The sequence below is a fragment of the Archocentrus centrarchus genome, chromosome 7 (assembly GCF_007364275.1).
Source record: "Archocentrus centrarchus isolate MPI-CPG fArcCen1 chromosome 7, fArcCen1, whole genome shotgun sequence".
In the NCBI taxonomy this organism is placed as follows: Eukaryota; Metazoa; Chordata; class Actinopteri; order Cichliformes; family Cichlidae; genus Archocentrus; species Archocentrus centrarchus.
The window spans coordinates 6,964,456-6,982,906 of record NC_044352.1 but is presented as its reverse complement, the minus strand read 5'-3'; the positions used below and the strand labels follow the sequence as shown (position 1 = coordinate 6,982,906).

The 18,451-nt window shown below is 42.6% G+C and overlaps 1 protein-coding gene across 3 annotated transcripts in view; it reads left to right on the top strand.

Annotated features, from left to right (window-relative positions):
• src (v-src avian sarcoma (Schmidt-Ruppin A-2) viral oncogene homolog) overlaps positions 1–18,451 on the top strand; it is a 30,586-nt gene that overhangs the window by 8,643 nt on the left and 3,492 nt on the right. Inside the window, exons 2-13 of one of the 3 annotated variants that reach the window (XM_030733030.1) lie at positions 9,536–9,797; positions 9,911–10,010; positions 10,886–10,903; positions 11,949–12,047; positions 13,110–13,136; positions 13,320–13,423; positions 15,285–15,434; positions 15,590–15,745; positions 16,556–16,735; positions 16,897–16,973; positions 17,075–17,228; positions 17,541–17,672. In XM_030733030.1, the coding sequence (XP_030588890.1) occupies positions 9,545–9,797; positions 9,911–10,010; positions 10,886–10,903; positions 11,949–12,047; positions 13,110–13,136; positions 13,320–13,423; positions 15,285–15,434; positions 15,590–15,745; positions 16,556–16,735; positions 16,897–16,973; positions 17,075–17,228; positions 17,541–17,672 (1,450 nt within the window). In that variant the 5' untranslated portion in view covers positions 9,536–9,544. The remainder of the gene's footprint in view (positions 1–9,535; positions 9,798–9,910; positions 10,011–10,885; positions 10,904–11,948; positions 12,048–13,109; positions 13,137–13,319; positions 13,424–15,284; positions 15,435–15,589; positions 15,746–16,555; positions 16,736–16,896; positions 16,974–17,074; positions 17,229–17,540; positions 17,673–18,451) is intronic. The other 2 variants (XM_030733031.1, XM_030733033.1) reach the window with 2 other exon arrangements.

Below are 18,451 nucleotides of genomic sequence, written 5' to 3'. Positions count from 1 at the left end.
GTGGAACTGAGAAGATCAAATAAGGCTTCTTTGAAATGTGGTGAGAAGAGGTGAATTTAAGGGTTTGCTATCACAGTACTTGAGCTTACTGTAGGCGATACATTCTGAAGGAGAAAAACCTCGTCCTGTGTGATACTTCCGAACACTGAAACGCTTTCTGATCCTGCATCTGTAGTATCTTTTTTATCGTTGGACCCTTCCATTTTCTCATGTCAAATATGTCTCTGAGCAGCAATGTTTCTCAGTCTCTTTGAGCTCACTACCAGTTCAGCAGTATTTTAGAAAAACATTGTTTTTTTTTTTCCCACCTCACGTGTCACGCGCCTGACACATCAGTGGAAATGAAATCTCTTATTTCCACCATTTCTTCAGGGTCTGAAGGATTGGAGAAAGAATAGAGGATCGAGTGGGAGAAAGGAGACAGGCTAAGTGTAAGGGAGAAAGATGGAGTTGGGAGGTGGGGGTGGAGGGGTTCAATGCCCTTGAGGATAATCTTCCTCCTTCTCCTCCCTTCCTCCTTCTCCTCCATTTCTTGTTTGAACACATGACCACAGCTCATCAATCTCAGTTCACATAATGACCATATTTAGATGAGAGTTCCACGATATGAGGCTGACGTTGGAGTGTGTCCCAGAAGCAACACAACCTGGACGTTTGTCAGCAGAAACACCTCGGATTGCAACAATACAGTAGTAAACCAGTCTATTCTTGGCATTTAATATGCCACAGAGGAACAGCACTCTGCCTCTCACACTGTCAACACAAGTGAACACCCTCAGGTCCCTCAAATGCAGTCACAGTACTGTGCATGCCACAAATGCCTCAGATCTCATAGTTTTTCAGGAGATGTGCTCCTGAGAGCTGCTGCTGTTTCTTTTTGATGCTTCACCAGTGACGCAGAACAGCTGAAAGGCTTTCAGGTTCACTTGCTTGCAGTGTTCCACTTAACATCTCCTCCTTATGAACATAAACCTGCAAATGGTTAATTATGAAACGCTAGCTGTGAGTTAATGTGCTGGAACATAGTTGCTGTTTTGCAACAAACATGATGCGCTAAGCAGCAGGAATTGCAATAATGTCATCACTCTGTCTGAGCTGGGGCCTGTCACACCCAGACTAGGAAGGTTAGTCACAGGTTTCAGGCAAATCAGGTGCAAGAAAGGTGGTAGTTCATTTACCAGTTCTGCAGTAGGATAGATACATTCAAAGTTACTGTATTGAAGCAACGTTTCAAGAACCTCAGAGTTGAGGGGTTCATAGCAGGGCATGATTTACTGAGGTAATTATCGAAAAACATCCACAGAGTTCATAAAATCAGTCACAAGCACAGGTAAACTGTTGGAGTTGCATGCAAGAATGCAAATGCAAGAATGCAAATGTCTGTTGCAATTGGATTGGACTTTAACATTTTAGGTCCCTATCTGTGCAGTATCCAATTTGCACTGGTGAGAGGATAGTGTAGGTAATTCACAGCTAACAAGCGGTTGTCATTTGTCCTGCTTCCTGTGTGCTCTGCCCTTGCCTAAACTAGCAGTCAGAACATATCTGAAGCAGACCATATCCTGCAGAGCAAGAAATTAATTCTGAGTTTATGTGCTAAAATGGCTATAATGTGATCAGACTGGTCTGACATGTGGTCCAGCTCTGTGTGTCTATATGAAATATGTCCCACAGCAAAGTGGCTGCTTCTCTGATTTTAATGACAGTGCTGGCCGTGGAAGTAGGAAGTATTGGGCTCAAGTGTTGCTTTGTGGGCTTTGACATAATGTAGGGGATGAAGCTGGATGGAGCTGGTTTCTCATGAGTGAAGAAGAAGATGGAAGATAGAAAGAAGGAAGAGATTACTGGAAACAGAACTGTGGGAGGAAAAAAGTCTCCTTAGAGTTTGCTTGTTTTCCCGGTTCTCTTGAAGGAATAATTCAGGATTTTTTAATAGACTTACCTTCTTCATGAGATCGATGCAACTCCATATCTACTGCCCTCAACCAGCTAACAGTTAGTCTTGGTTAGTCTACATACATATGAAACATTTAAGCATATTTCTATTTCCTTAATAAGTAACTCTCTTCCTTTGCAACCTTTGCAAAAGCCAACGGATCATTCGTCTAAAATGGCCCAGATATTTTCTTTTTGAGCGTCAATCCCAAAATAATTTGATATATGTCATACTCAGATTAGGAACAGGGGATAAGAGAAAATCCTTGAACCTGCAGTTGCTGCCAGCAGTGTTTGTTGTTTGGAAGTGGACAAAAATTCCTCTGTAAGCGCTGGGTTTAAGACAGAGTGGCCAGCTGCTCGACTCCATGAGCCCAAAGAAGTCACGTGATTTTAAGGCCAGGTTGGCCTGGGGGGGCGGGGGGGTTAGTAAGAAAAGGTGATCTGCAGTTTGCTTTTTTATGAGGGGAAAAAAAAAAAAAGAAAAACCCAGTGCAGTGCAGACAAATACACACACACATTTTCACACAGTGAAAGGGATAAGCGTTCATAGCCTCTGATCCTATTATAGAAGCCACAGCACTGCATGCTCCTAAAAGGCGGGGAATATGGGTAAACAGTGTTTCTTTTTTGTTTTTTTTTATGGGAATTGCCCTGTCCTACAACGGAAAACATGACAATGGGAATAATTTCTCCAGGTGATTTCTCTGTGCCACTTTCTCTGTCTCGCTCTTCTCTCTTTTTCCCTCTAAAATGCTTTCAGGAAGTGACACACATCCCACATAATTCAGCGTGATGGAGCCTCTGCTAATCTTACCTTCCTCTTCATCAGATAGGCATGCAGTGCTCTGTGAGTGTTTTGGCCTAGAAAGTGTCTGTGCGCAGCTTTCCTACATCTGTGCAGTTTGTTGGTTTGTGGAATGCTTGGAATTGCCTCCATGGCAACGTTTGTGTGTGTATGCGGAGCAGTAAATATTGACTTCATCGCCTCCCCATCCCTGTGTCTGTCCGTGGCAGGAGCACAGTGTGGGTGGGGGTGGGGGGGTGGGGGGGTTTGGTACACACTTTATCAAGGACTCAGCAAAGTCCTGGTATAAATGTGTCTGTGAGGGGGGCGTGTTTACCCTCAGATATCCAAACATGGCAAAGGTTTCTGGCTTTGTGTGGTTCTCAGTTTGATAAAATGTGGATGTACTTTACAAAAGAGGTGAAATGCTGGAGGCATCATGGCGTATTCTCTGCTGTGTCACTTCATTTCAGCTCAGTAATGATCAGCCTACTGGGTAACAACATGAGAAGCCTGGGCAAACACTAGATGCGTGGGGGTCGTACTGGTGTGCAAACATATCCAGTATGCCATTTACTCTGTTCATGTTTGTTGAAAGAGAAGAGAAACAGGTACGTTCAGCTACACTCAATGTTTGCTCCAAACCAGGAAGCGGCTCACCTGCACACGATGGAGTGTAAACTGTTCTTAATGATCTGAGTTCAGGTTTTTAGTGTTTTTCCCACAGCAAATGGATTTGTTGAGACAGGATACGAGAGCTTGGAGGACTAGCAGCAGCCAGCTGCAGCAGCAGTAGTGGTTTGACGGGTTCATCCTGTCTTGTCATTGCAGCACTTGTGCTGTTTGTCAGTCCCAGATGGAATGTCCTCGCTGCATTTGATGAATACGATTAGGGGAATAGATGTTGATAATCTGAACAGAACAAGCAGGCTTGGATTATGCTACAATTGGCGACTGGTGACGCAGGAGCCAAAGCCTTCCTACTTTTCCCTCCATAGTAATTACATAGAGAGCATTAAGATGAAGGAATACACCCAGCAGGCTGACATTAGGATCACATGCTTTTGCTCACACGGGCATATTCTCATTGCGTGCACACATCCTTCCTAACCCCTGCACTTCTGTTCCCTCTCAATTCAAATGAGACAAATTCTTTAAAAGCAAGAAACCCTGGATTCATCACCAGCCTCCTCGGTGTGTAGGGATGTTTTTCTGCTGTAGCTCCATCAAATGGAAAACCCCTTTGGAACAACGTTGCAGCTGGTCAAGTGTGGATTTTGTTTGCACTGTTCTGATTTTAACTGAGTACAGCCTGGTCACACATCCACTTGAATTCAGGCTCTACGGCACATGTGATCAGGGTGCTCACGCACACCACTTTAAACGGCTGGTGTCTGCTTATGCAAATGCAATAAAAACAGGATGATATCTTCCTGCCTGCAGTCTGGCTGCTGTTGTTCACTCAAAGGACTTGTTTTTTAGGCCTACAGAGAATAAATGTCACTATGCCTCTCTTATATGTCATATGTTCTAGGATAGTGACTGCATTCAGGATTATAACAATTCAGCATAAATCGGTTTTCTGATCTGTAATTTAAATATACCTTTTAACTGGTAATGCTCTTAGGGTCTAAATATAGAGTGAAGTCGTTACCATCAGTGTTTTTCAGCATCACTCAAATGTTAGCAAACAGCAATCTGGGGAGAAAAAAAGAATTCATCTCATCTAGCTACAGTTAAATCCCAGTTTGAAGCTTCAGCTTTAGCATCATAGCTGAGGCTGTATTGTTATTTGGAGCCGATAATCATTATATTTGGAATAAAGGGTGGAATTATCAGCTAATGCTAACAAGGTGCATCCACAGACTGAATGAGTGCATTGCACAAATATAGATACCTACTAATAAATACGAATACAATAACCTGGAGTATAGACCTCTTGGACAGTTGATACAATCAGCCACACAGCAGCCTGCAGTAAATGTCAAATAACTGCAATAAAATGCCAGAAAAGACACCAACACCACAAACGCTCTTCAAAATCTCAGTTCATTGTCTTGAATTAGCTGGGGTGACACCTAGCAGACAAATACCCACCTCTTATTCAAAGTGGCCATGCAACTAATAATGCATAAAGTTAAGCCTCAATACAGTTTAAACCTAGAGACTGGTTGGTGACCCACTGGCAACCTCTGATTGCTAGGCATAAATGTGTATTCTCTGACCAGTTGGTGAGGATGCTGGCAGTTTCACCTAGCGACAGCAAGCAACCTCCCCCAACCACCTCCCAGCCTGTCGGGGGAAACACATTTTTCCTTATTATTTTTCTCTGAGGACTGGATGCTACCAGGCAGCCAGTCTCTAGGTCTGTGTGACAAGAGCCTTAAGGTTTGTGTCTACAGGCAGCATTTTTGGGGGGGATTAGCTTTAATAGCATCATTAGTTCTTAACAGAAAAACATCTTCAGATAATATAATTTTTTCTTGGAACTTCTCTCTCTCTTGTCAACAGTGTGTCTTTGTACTGAGCTGTAAACATGTTTATTTCTGCACTGGCACTTTAACATGGAAATCTATGACAACTGACTTGCATTTGGAGCCACTCTCAGGAGGCCACAAGAGGAACTGTTCTTGATGCTTCCAAATTAATTTTTTAAGGCCTGAAGGTTTACAGCGTGGTTAAAAACAAGAAATCAAATTAATCTCGACATACAGTAGTTTGCGTGTATCATCCACAATGTCCCTAATGAAGTGATTCATTTTGAGCTTGATTGCACTTACGCTTGATGACTTCATGGTTATTTCATCTTATTTAGCTCAGGCGTGATAATGAAATTACACGGACATTAATGCATGCAAGTAAATAAAAACATGTCTGTCATGGCTGTAAAACTGTAGAAAGCTCTGCAGTAAATCCCATATTACTCGGCTCCAATAATTGTCATCAAAGTCGAAGTAGAGGAAAAGAAAATGCTACTAATTTGTTCTACTAGTACATTTACAGCAATAGCTTAATTGTGACCTCTAACCTGGGTCAGATGTATTAAACACAACTCTTTCAGAGACGAGTGATTGTCATAACTTGCCCAATGCATGTATTAGATACTAGACCAATAGTAACAAGTCCTGTGAGACAGAAATAAGGGGTCTACTGTAGCTGTCGTGGCAAGATACAAGCCCTAACGTGCTCCTTCACAGGAGCAGTTTCACTGCCTGCCTCAGTATTACTTGCAGTTTGCTTCAGCTTCATAGTGGGAAACCCTTCATTAAGCCTGCATACAGAACATCTTAAACTAGCTTGTTCAATTTTGATGTTCATGTTTGTTTGATCCTTCCCAAAAGATGAAAAGGCTTTTTTTTAAAGGGCCAGAACGCGGCAGGCTGCGTTGTTGGTGAAATGGCCTGCTACCGTGACAAAGACTTGTTCGGCGAAGCGTGTTAATAAATAAAGGGATGACACATCTTTTTTATTTCAATGAGAGGATACCATTCAGAATTGTTTTCTTTTCACGATAAATGCAAAAAAAAGTAGAACAGGGATAGGCCGTATCCTGTTCTAGAGGGGGTGGCAGCAAGCCCCAGCAGCAATATTAAAAGACTATACCCATTTACCAAAAGCTCAGGAGACGTGAAGGATTTGGAATTCATTGCCAGATCTTATGCATAATTAAGCAAATCCCCCTCCTACCAGCCCAGCCACACCCCCCTGCCTTGCTGGAGGGATTTTTATGCAGCTATGCCTGAGACAGTTGGTGCTTATTACAGTACCTCGCCCCTATTAGGCTCTTGTTATCATTAACTACTGCAGATAGTATACGCGGAGGCATGAGTCCAGTTCCTCTGTTGCAAATCATGACGATGTTTGACTTCATGAATTCCTTCATTTCCATATTTCTTAATGGCTGTTAGAGCTAAAACATGCAAGCAGCCAGCAAGCCACAGGCCACTTCTGTGTGTTGTTTATGCTGCCTGCTGTGAGTGGACAAAAGATGGCTTTGTTGGAAACTGAGTGTGAAGAAGAAGAAGAAAATAAGAGACTCTCTTAGTGCTGTTTCGTGTTTACTTGATTCAGACTTTCTTTCCAGGGAGGTTTTAGTGCATTTGTCTGGGTCTAGGACACTGTTGGCCAAAGGAACTGAATTCTATTCAGCCTTGAAATTTCTGAAAGGTTTTAATGGCTGTCTTTTTTTAATTTGTTCACTTCATCAGATTCTATGCTACACGCACAGCTCTTCTGAACCCTAAAAGCATAGTCATCATGTCAGCAAAATTTACCCTGATTTACCAAAGTCTCTCCACAAAATGTGTTATTTAAATGCCAGCTGAGATCCTATTAAGGCGACGTCCCTTAAGAATAAGCATCTTGTGTGTGGAATGGGGAAGCCTCTTACATGAGTGACGACTGTAGATCAGAGAGGTCTCTGCTCTGCCTCAAACAGCTTATTAACCATGCAGCCAGTCTGCTGGGGGAGAACACAAAACACACAAAGAGCAGCTCCCTGAGCCACTCGGCATCTTTGTGCCTCTTGTGTCTGTGTTTTTGTGTTAACCTGCATATACTGTTACCCATGCAACACCCCCACCCTTTAATGCAGACATGCCCAGGGGGTAGACTTATCGACTCTTCGGCCCCACTGACCCCCTCATCACTTTCTCGTCCTCCTCCCCTTTCATGATGATAACGAAAAGAAAAAAAAAATCAACCCCCGTGTTATGTTCCCCTCCCCCTTTCATTTTTCTACCCGTAATGCTTTTAAGTATTTATTTGTAGTACTTCTTCTCTGGATGAGCTAATGTGCACTTGCACATACTGTACAGGGGAATCTTCTAAACTGAATAAAAACACAGATAAAACTTCCACATCTCCTTATGTTGCCTCTGCTTCTCCTCTCCTGGCAGACGAGAACCAGTGACAGTTTCACAGCTTCATTTCCTTAGCTTGTGTAGTGAACTGAGTCCTTTTTTAGTCAGATATTTTCCACCATATGTCATACATTCATAGCTTTGCCTGTCATGATGGCTGCTAGCCAGTTTCGTGTAGCTGGTTTCGTTTTTGGATTAACAGCATTAGGTTGACCTGAGCAGCTCCGCGGCCACCTACATAACAAACGTCAGGCAGTCCAAGTAGCTTGACACTACCCAAATGTGCTTTTATCTGCTTATCAGAAGAGTTTCCAGGTCATCCCACCTTAGTGCTTTTTGTAAATTTGCATTTCTTAGCAGACCCCCTGTGGCTATGTCTATCCATGATAGCAGGGCTTTGAGCCCTTAAATTATTCTGGGCTTAGTGTAAGAATTTCACTGCACTAAGCAGTGGTTCGAGGTCATGAACCTGAGGAAGTGGGGGAGATTCAGGCATGAAAACCAAGCAGCAATCCAAATCTTCCTGATCTACTACTGTGATCTACTAAACTTTACTAGAATCATCCAGTTTTTAAATGCATCACTCATAACTGGTGAGTGGCCATTCAGACTCAATTATTCATTTCTGTGCTGTTCAAATTAGCCTGTGCAGCCCCCCCCCCCCCCCCCCCCCCCCCCCCCCAAAAAAAGGGTGCCAGAGCCAGAGGAAAACACCTGCATAGGTTCATGCTTAACTTATTCCATTTAGAATATGCAGGCTTACATGCATAGCCACACCCCAGAGGCCCATACTGGGTCAGGAAAAACACTGTCGTGGTGTACAAAATATGTGTGTGTGTGTGTGTGTGTGTGTGTGTGTGTGTGTGTGTGTGTGTGTGTGTGTGTGTGTGTGTGTGAGAGTGTTAGTGTTTTAAATTAAAGAAGCGATCAATAAGAGAGTTATCATCTAACTCTGCTCTTTGTTTTTGGTTTTCCTGGTATCAACTTTTACCACTCTGACATCCCCACCGGCCTTGTTTCCAGAAACAGCAGGAAGCTGCTTACCGCAAACATGCTTAGATTAACCTAATGTGCGCCAAAGTTAGCAAGTAGCTGGTGAACATACTGGAGTTTTTAGCAGCCCCAGAGAGGAGCTGTGTTGATTCTTTTTAAATTGAAAAATGTTTTTTCTTAAAAAAAAGTGCCCTAACTTGCCCACTCAATAGTCTTCAGCTGAATTTCCAATGACTCAATACTGCAAATCCTCACATTTAAATGCTAAAACTACTGAATGTGGGCATTATTTTAGCCACAGTCACGTAATGGCTCTAAATTATTACCATAATTGATGTTTACCAGTCTTCTGTTGATCATTGAACTTAGTCGGCACTGCTATTAAAACGAGGGGCTCTATTCATTCCCACTCAGCAAACATGAACGTGAATGAGTTTCGGTTGCTGGCTTCTCTAAATAAGTAGACTAAATGTAACTGATAAATCTGCATAGAGGCAATGGGAATACTATGACACCTCAAAATACTTCAGCACACCTCTGGAATTATTGTGTCTGACACATGCTCATGCGTGCATGTGTGACTTAACTACTGTCTGTGTTCATGCTGCCGGTGGGAGTGGGGTAAAGTGGATCTCATGTCTGTGTTGAAACCGACGAGTGGCAGCTGCTCCATCGTCTGCTGGAGATGTTTTGCTTCATGTGGTCTGTGTGACACCGTGTCTCTGTGGGTTTAATAGTAGTCTCCGGGCCGGCTCTGGTTTCTGCATCTGGCTTTGTGGCAGTCAAAGGAATTTTTCCAGAGAATGTATTCTAAGAAAATTACATAAGAAAGCAAGTCCATTTGATGCCAAATTATAGTGTAATTTTTCTATTACTGTGCCTGGAAATTCAATTCGAATTACGTTTCTTCTTTATCTGCTGTCTCGCTGACTTTTCTCTGTCTTCGAATGCACAACAGGCCTCGGCTATGGGGGGATCCAAGAGTAAGTCCAAGGATGTAGGCCAGCGAACCCGCAGCCTCGATGGCAACCTCAGCTCGGGTGGAGGGGCTGGCGGCCACCACCTCAACTCCACTCAGCAATCCCTAACACCAAACCGTAGCCCCACTGTGGATGCAGGTCTCAGTGGCAATCAGTCAATGGCTAATAATGCAGAACTGGCACTCTTTGGAGGTGTGGACAGTAACAGTGTCACCTCACCGAGCAGAATAACATTAGCAGGTGAGAATCTCCACCGAAAGCCTTCAGTTTGACGATTACCACCTTGTTGTGATGATTATTTTAACTGTCTGTTCTGCTTGTAACTCTGTCAAATCCCATTTATCTTCTAACAGGAGGCGTCACAACCTTCGTGGCGTTATACGACTATGAGTCTCGAACAGCGACAGATCTGTCTTTCAGGAAGGGCGAACGGCTCCAGATAGTAAACAATACGTAAGGAAAACGCAGAAAATATTCACACTCTTCCCTTTTTCATCTCCTCTGTCGTCTCTTGCACCCAAGTAAACTTGAGAATTGCTCAGTCGCCTGTCTGGCTGCCGTGCGCTCCAAAATTCACGTCACTTGTCTGCTGAAGACTTCTGTCATTAGAGTCAAGTGAGACATTTCCACATTAATTTTGCCTCATTCATCTTTCTGCTCGGTCCACCTCAGTAAGGATATTATATTTTAATTGGTTATTCCTAAGAAGTAGACTCAATGCAAGATCTGCTTATATAATGCAGTCCTAGCTGTTTAAGCCCATACTTTTTTCTTTTTTTTTTAAAGTACAGGCTTTACTCTTTAAATCAATAGAGGTGCAGTGAACCATATACTGTAGTGCTGCACCCCCAGTGCTGCCTGCTCACCAACAAATTACTGACCAAGAAGCAGGAGTTTGGAACAATAGTGGATTATCACTGGCCCCCTAAGCCAAAGACCTGGATCATTATTGGGTCAAGTATACCAAAAATCCATGAAGCAAGTCTAAGACTTGTTAATGTAAGTGTCAGATAGGCCTGTCCTGGTTTTCTCTTTGGTCAGGTGGATTAGTAAAGTTATGCACAGTGAGCCAACAGGCTTTTGTCATGATCATGTTGTGCCCTCTGCTTTTTTTTTCTTTCCCTGGCCTCATTATTGTGCCTCATTCAATACAAAGCAGTTCAAGCAGTTTAGGTTCAAAGCTTTATCAAATGCGCTATGCTGAGGTCTGTTTGTTCTTTGTAGTTTGCAGGTCTGTCTCTGCTCACAATGTGCTCTCTGTATTTCTCTAATGCCCTTCTTTTTCACCATTTCATCTCTCTTTCCCATAAACCATCACATTTTTACAGGAGGAAGGTGAACTGCAGGTTTGTGAAGCTTCTCTGGAACTGTGTTTGAACAAATCGTTTGTCAGCCTGTGTGCTGTGCATCACATGAAATATTTGTGTAGTTGTGCATAGTGAAACCAATTCGCTAGAAAGGTACCAAGCTGATACCTGTAGCATTTGGTTGAAAGCCTTGCAGCGCTATAAATGGGAGGCGAAAAATGTAAGCAAATAAAGATTTTGCTTTAAACTTGTGAATATAGTGCTGCAAAGCTTCAGCAGCTCAACGCCACATAAAGTGTAGCCTACACGCACCATCATCCCCTCCTTTTTCATATCCATATGTTTCTATAATTACTAGGGATGGGAATAATATCAATATCATCCCCTGCTGTTATATGTTATCAGTACACTGACAATAAATAGCATTTTAATTAAACCACGCAGATGGATAAATGGATACAGCATGTCTAATTGTGGCACATATCAAATGAACGAGGGTAAAGGGAACAGAAGTCAGCTAACATGTGGTGATGAAGAACAAACTCACAGAGGGGAAAATAGCTGGGGGAACTCAAATCAGAGAGCTAATTAACTGAACTGACTCATTATTAAATAATAATAATAATAACTGAATAATGATGATAATACACACCCACACTGACGCCACAATGCTGTAAGTACATAATTGCTGCATTTTGTCATTTCAGGGACATTTTTCCTCACTTATAGATATCAGGATGCATTATAGGCACATAGATCATGTTGCTGTCATGGGCAGTAAATTATGATACTGTTATTCTGTTAGTTACAGCGATTCCCACCCTTAGTAATAACATAATAGCAAAATAACCTGGGCTGGCCTTTATCAAGCTTCTCCAAGAGCCGATTCCATTCAATTTTATTTATATAAAATAAATCTTAAATACTATATAAAAGCCATGTAGCAGTCACTAAAATTACAAAACAAACTATCCATTCACTTATGGTCTGAGACGCTTGATAAACAGCCCTAAAATTCACATTTGTGTTTTTGTACATGTGATGAGCCTTGGTAAAGCTGTGTGTTATCATTTCATCTGTGCAGAGAAGGGGACTGGTGGCTGGCGCGCTCCCTGACCACTGGAGAAAGCGGTTATATCCCCAGCAATTACGTGGCTCCATCTGACTCAATCCAGGCAGAAGAGTAAACTCCTTTATTTTTTTCTGTCTTGATCTAACTCTTATCTGCCTTTCACCAAGTGCATGGAAACGTTAACCCTCAGAGAATGGCTCATTCTAAAGAGCTCAATGAATTCAAGCATGTTAATGTAAAAGGATGCCTCCACTGCAACAAGTCTATTTGTGATATTTCTTCCCGCCCAGATATTCTACAAACAACTGGATGTGATATTATTGCAAAGTGAAAGCATTTAGGAAGCACAGAAAGAGCAGATTTGCTGAGTGCTGAGGCACAGACTCCATGAAATGTGCCAACGCTCTGCTGATTCAAGAACTGCAGAGCTCCAAACCTCCTCCTGCATTAACATTAATGCATAAAGTGTGTGCTGGGAGCTTCATGGTGTGGATTTTCCCCGTAGCAGCTCCCGTAGGTGTCACGTGTAGGTGGCCCAGTACTTTGGTTTATATAGTATATATGAGAAGATTAACAGTTTGTCATACTCTCAGCTCTGTATTGTGTCACTGAACGTGGATGTCTGTAATATGGTAATCTCACTTGGCGATTGGTGAGCGCAGATGCCCCGCCCATCTGCTGTTCAAACCTTCAGTTTGTGAGGGGCAGCCACTCAGGGCCTGAGCTGGGCTGCACCAAAGATTATTTTGATGCATGGATGATGGAAAGTTACTCTAGTAAAGTCCAAGAATACAAAGATGGTGCTGGAAATGAGTGTAACAGATTCTCATTAAAGCTCACTAGCAATAGCAGATAACTTAGTAAAAGGACTAGAAACAGAATAGAAAGTTGAGACTTTGTTACCTTTTGACTGTATTTGCCTCTGTTCCCAGTCTTTGAGGTAAACTTAGCTAAGTGAGTTTCCTTGTAATGTAATATTGCCTTGCTCTTGGGCTTGATGATGGCTTGAAAGTTAATACAACAAAATCTTAAACTACTCATTTACCTCACTGTAGTTCAGGAACCACTTTTCCTGCTTAGCTTTTCATGCTAACCTGCTTGCTTACAGTAAAACTCACAAACTAACTTTTTTATAACAACTTCATTTCTCATCTTTGCCTCCTTCTCCATCAGTCATCTCAAACTGGCTCTAGAGTCCAGGTAAGCAGCTGTTGCATTGTAGGCACTAGTATGCACTGCATCTGGAATAAACTAAACCTTCTGAGACTGTACGCAAGAGCTCAGCCTTGATTTCCCATTCCCTCTCTTTCTCCCGCTCACATCTCCTTCCCCTCACCAATCTGCTCCCGTGTGTCCCATGTGTTTTGTCTTGACCTCGTCCAGGTGGTACTTTGGCAGAATCACACGCCGCGATTCTGAGAGGCTGCTGCTGAGTTTAGAGAACAAGAGAGGGACTTTCCTGGTGCGAGAGAGTGAAACCACCAAGGGTGAGTGTTGCCTGATTATTGAGACTGGAAAATTGTGAAGCATCAAAAGTTCAGGTTCAGAATTCCTAATGACTTGGTTCATTTATATCCCACATAACTACTTATCAAATATTTTGGCATTGATCGGCTGACTGTTTGTTCATTCTGTTCTTTTTCTATATGAGATGAGAAAGTAAGATTGTAAATGTAAAACTCGCAGGACCCGGACACGTAGATTAAAATTTTTTTAGTGTATTGATAAACAAGCCTGCCCTTTTTAACTTTGTATCCCAGAAACATGGTGTGCAGTTATTTTTACACTTCTTCATGTATTTTCTATGAAGTCGTAAAATGTTCCGATTTCAAAATGACTTTTGTACTCTGTGACATCGCTGACTAAGAAGGCACTGATGAGAAGAAAGCAAATTCTTTTTTACAGTGAGGCATGCTTCCCTGCTGCTCACTGTGCTTCCTGCTGTGCCGTGTCAGTCATGTGGCAACGTGGGTACAGAAGAGAAACAAATCAGGCAGATGGGAAAAGGTTGGATGTGACACCTGTGGGACTCAGTCTGGCGATAGTTCTGATAGGCAGCTGCTCTGCTGCTGCTGCTGCAGCAGTGAAATAGTCCCTTCAGGCTCAGGTGCCGTTTACACGAGACCGTTTTCATTTTGAAACGGTGTCGTTTTGATGCGTTTCGGCCTTGCGTTTACACGACAACGGTGTCGTTTTGATGCGTTTCGCCCTTCTGTTTACACGACAACAGAGTGAAAACGATGTGTTTCAGAAACGGGGTCCAGAGTGGAGCGTTTCAGAAACGCACCGGCTTGCGTTTTCGTGTAAACACTTGAAACCGGGGTGATTTGAAAACGCTCGACTCGCACATGCGCACTATGGTTGCGACGGCCAGTTTTTCGCGCACGCGCAAACTGATAAACAGTACTCGCGGATTCACGAGTGCTTCTTATGCTCTTCCTGTGTTTTTACCGTTTTGTAATTCAGCGTTGTGTGCAGCAGCGATCCAACCTCATCATCGGTCCACACAAAACCTCTCACATTGGCCGTTTTTTAAGTAATGAACAATTTGCCGCACTACCTACTGTGTCACTCCACGCATGCGCGTCTTGCGTAAACAAACTGCAAAGAGAAAACCAACGCCAACTTGTGGCCTGGCATGGGAACTACATCGTTTTCATCGTTTCACATGTCCTCGTGTAAACGCGGATCGTTTCTGAAACGCCATCGTGTAAACGAAAGGCTGAAACGCATCAAAACGACACCGTTTCCAGTGAAAATGGCTTCGTGTAAACGGCACCTCAGTCAGCTGTGTGTGTATGCCATGATTATACATGCACATTACAGGATTATCATTACAGGACACACACACATATATATATATATATATATATATATATATATATATATATATATATATATATATATAGGATCTGAATAGAATAAGAAGAATATTGAAGGTGGGGAGAGATGGACAGAAAGCAAGTAGGTGGGTGAGCAGAGGGGAAGTACTGGGTGAGTGAGTAAGACAGAATTAGGTCAGTGTGGAGCCGAGGCTGAAGGCTGCACAACCGCAGGCCATAGTGCCCAGTTCAAACATAAAGAGAAGGGTTAGGCATTGCCTTGGGCCAATCTGATTCAGACTGGTTCTTACTTGATCAACACTGCCCTCTGGTGGCGCAATAAACACACTACCCACAAAAATTGAATCCAATTACTCCACATTCTGAATGACAAATGTTCTTTTACCTCTTACCAGGTGATTTTTGGTCTTACGATTTGTGATTTCGTGTTGAAGATGACCTATCAAGGCAGTGAATCAGATATTATTGTGGTACTTTGTGGTTAATTTGTTGTCATTCTCCCCAGGTGCCTACTGTCTGTCTGTATTGGACTATGACAACACAAAAGGGCTAAATGTGAAGCACTACAAGATCAGGAAGCTGGACAGTGGAGGCTTCTATATCACATCACGTACCCAATTCAACTCACTGCAGCAGCTTGTCAATCATTATCGCAGTAAGTTCAGTTTTAGCTGCCGCTCCCTGATTGAGTCATTAGTAATTACACAGATGAGTAAAGAGAGTCGTTTAGTTCATTCATTGACTGTGATTCCTGGACCTTTGGTGTTGTCTGTTTTACTGCTGACCAGCCTCGCTGTCTTCTCTCCCCAGAGCATGCTGATGGATTGTGTCACAGCCTAACAGACGTATGTCCTGTACTGAAGCCTCAGACTCAGGGCTTAGCAAAGGACGCCTGGGAGATCCCGAGAGAGTCTCTCCGTCTGGATGTAAAGCTTGGACAGGGCTGCTTTGGTGAGGTCTGGATGGGTAAGTCATGCTTTATTTTTTGAGTAAATCTTCAGTTATTCTGTCCAGTGACAATTATACAAAGACCAAACTGCATAAAAATATTTTAGTCCTGTATCCATCGCTTTGAATTATTTCATCTCCAGGCTTTGATCAAAAAAGATTGAGCCAGTGAAAATAAAATATCATACCTTCTAGAAATTTGACTGATATGGTGTCAAAACCATCTTCGTGTGCATTTCGGGACCACTTTCAATGTGGCTGCATTTTTCAGAGTGTTCAGTGATGGTCCATTTCTGTCACTTTATGCCATTATGATGTGCAGTGGATCTTCTCCAGTGTGTCAAAACAGTGACTACCTTTCAGTTTAATTTTCATTTAGGGGAGTGGATCAACTGCTGAGGAGGCAAATTAAGTGTAGTGTAGTTTGATGTTGGTGTGACCACAAAACTCTTGTGTTTTCAGCGCACTCAAGGCACACAATAGCACAATGGCATGCACCACTGTTCAGGTCATATCTGCTGACTGTCTCCCCAGAGATGTCTCAGGACATCACAGTGGAACTCAGAATTTATTTTCTCACCCATTGGGCCAAAATTCACAGTGCACAACCTTGTAATTGTTGATTTAAGAAACAGAAGGCTTGCATTTGGTTGAGGTCCTGACCTTTGTGCTGTCTTCAAGTTTAGAAATAGTGGAATCTTCAACTGAAAAATGCTGTTTTGTCTCCCATTTGTAGCTGGAGACCACTACCAATGAGCCTCCACATAGAATTCTGGTCAGTTCTTTAATCAGAAATTGATTTTTTTTTTTTGCTTCATTTTTAATCAGGAACATGGAACGGTACAACACAGGTGGCAATCAAGACCCTGAAACCTGGCACCATGTCCCCTGAGGCTTTCCTGCAGGAGGCTCAGGTCATGAAGAAGCTGAGACATGAAAAGCTGGTTCAGCTTTACGCTGTGGTGTCTGAGGAACCCATCTACATCGTCACAGAGTACATGGGACAAGGTCAGCGTGAGGTTCTCACACCTTTAAATATTTTCACTGTATTAACAAATGCATACATTTTCTGCTGAATTGAAAATTATTATGTTGTAGAATTACAGGAATTATACAGTCTCAACAGTAATGAGCTCATTCTAATCTGTACTATGTGTCCATACTAACAGGCAGCTTACTGGACTCTCTGAAAGGGGAAATGGGTAAGGTGCTCCGCCTCCCTCAGTTGGTGGACATGGCCGCACAGGTCAGTGCAAATAATTTGCTATCACATGCTGTATTGTTTGATACTTGTCCATTGCGTTTTTTTTTCTTTAAAATAATAACAGAGATTTGCCTCTTTCCCAGATTGCTTCGGGAATGGCTTATGTAGAGAGGATGAACTACGTGCACCGTGATCTTCGAGCTGCTAACATCCTGGTGGGAGATAACCTGGTTTGCAAAGTGGCTGATTTTGGTCTGGCTCGCCTCATAGAGGATAACGAATATACTGCCAGGCAAGGTAGGACCCATAAAATTGTTAAAGTTACAGAATTTATTCTCTCACACTGTTTCTCCATGTAACACAGTGGCTTATATATATATTTTTTTTAACATGAAGTCAAATATTCAAATATTTCAAAGGCAAAAAAAAAAAAAAAAACTTTTAATGTCACATGACTAATCAGATTTGGTTCCTTCCCGTTTGTAAGAATCAATGACTTATCACCTGACCTTCCAAGGTGTTAGAGAGCAGGAAGCTGTGCAGTTGGGTTTTTGTTGCAGCCTGTTTACAGTGATCTAATTTCAACCTCCTAAATCTGTTCTCTCGCAGGAGCCAAGTTTCCCATCAAGTGGACGGCTCCTGAGGCTGCGCTTTACGGCCGCTTCACCATTAAATCAGATGTATGGTCATTTGGGATCCTGCTGACTGAACTGGCTACTAAAGGCCGAGTCCCATATCCAGGCAAGTATAGGTGCTTTTTACCCCACAGCCTAAAAAGGCTGATGGGGTATTATCGTCACCCCGCTGGACAGGCGAGCGGCCAACTTTGTGAACGAGATAACTTGAGAGTGATATGACCTAGGATGTTCAAATTCACACCATAAGTGCATCTACTAAAAATCTGAATCATCACATGAGACAAAATGTGAAAGATTTTTTTGAAGCTCTCAAAACTACCATGACCTGGTTGACTGAGAACCTACACAGACTATATATTTGCTAGATTTGATGACTATAATATTTTGGGGTTTTCACAGTTATTCTGGAACCAAATGGCCACCCTATTTTTAGTAACCAATCAGGAGGCCTTCTGTTTGGGAAGTATGTCAGATTCTTGGTCTGTTCACAATCAGCTTTTTGCTACAGCAGCAACCACAGCTGCCGCTCAAGAAGGTGTATTATCCTCCCTCATATTAAAGCTTACATTTGCTCACAGTGTGATTTAAGTCTGGTGAAGGAGCAGTAGATCATATATAGGTCACATCTGAGGCCTTTATTGGCTACCAAGTCAGTGCAGTACTAGGAATTATGTGGTGGAGAATTGCCTTGCAGAAATATCATTGCTTTCTTGAGTGCTGCAAACTGTTTGCATCTTTTAGCAGTAGCTTTGGAAGCTGATTTTCAACTCTTCTATAACATGAAAAGCTCCAACTAGCTCATCTTTAATAGTAGCAGGGCCCAAACAGATCTCTGACAGTGGTGCTCTCTGTCAGTCAACCCAGCTACCCGGTCCATCAAGA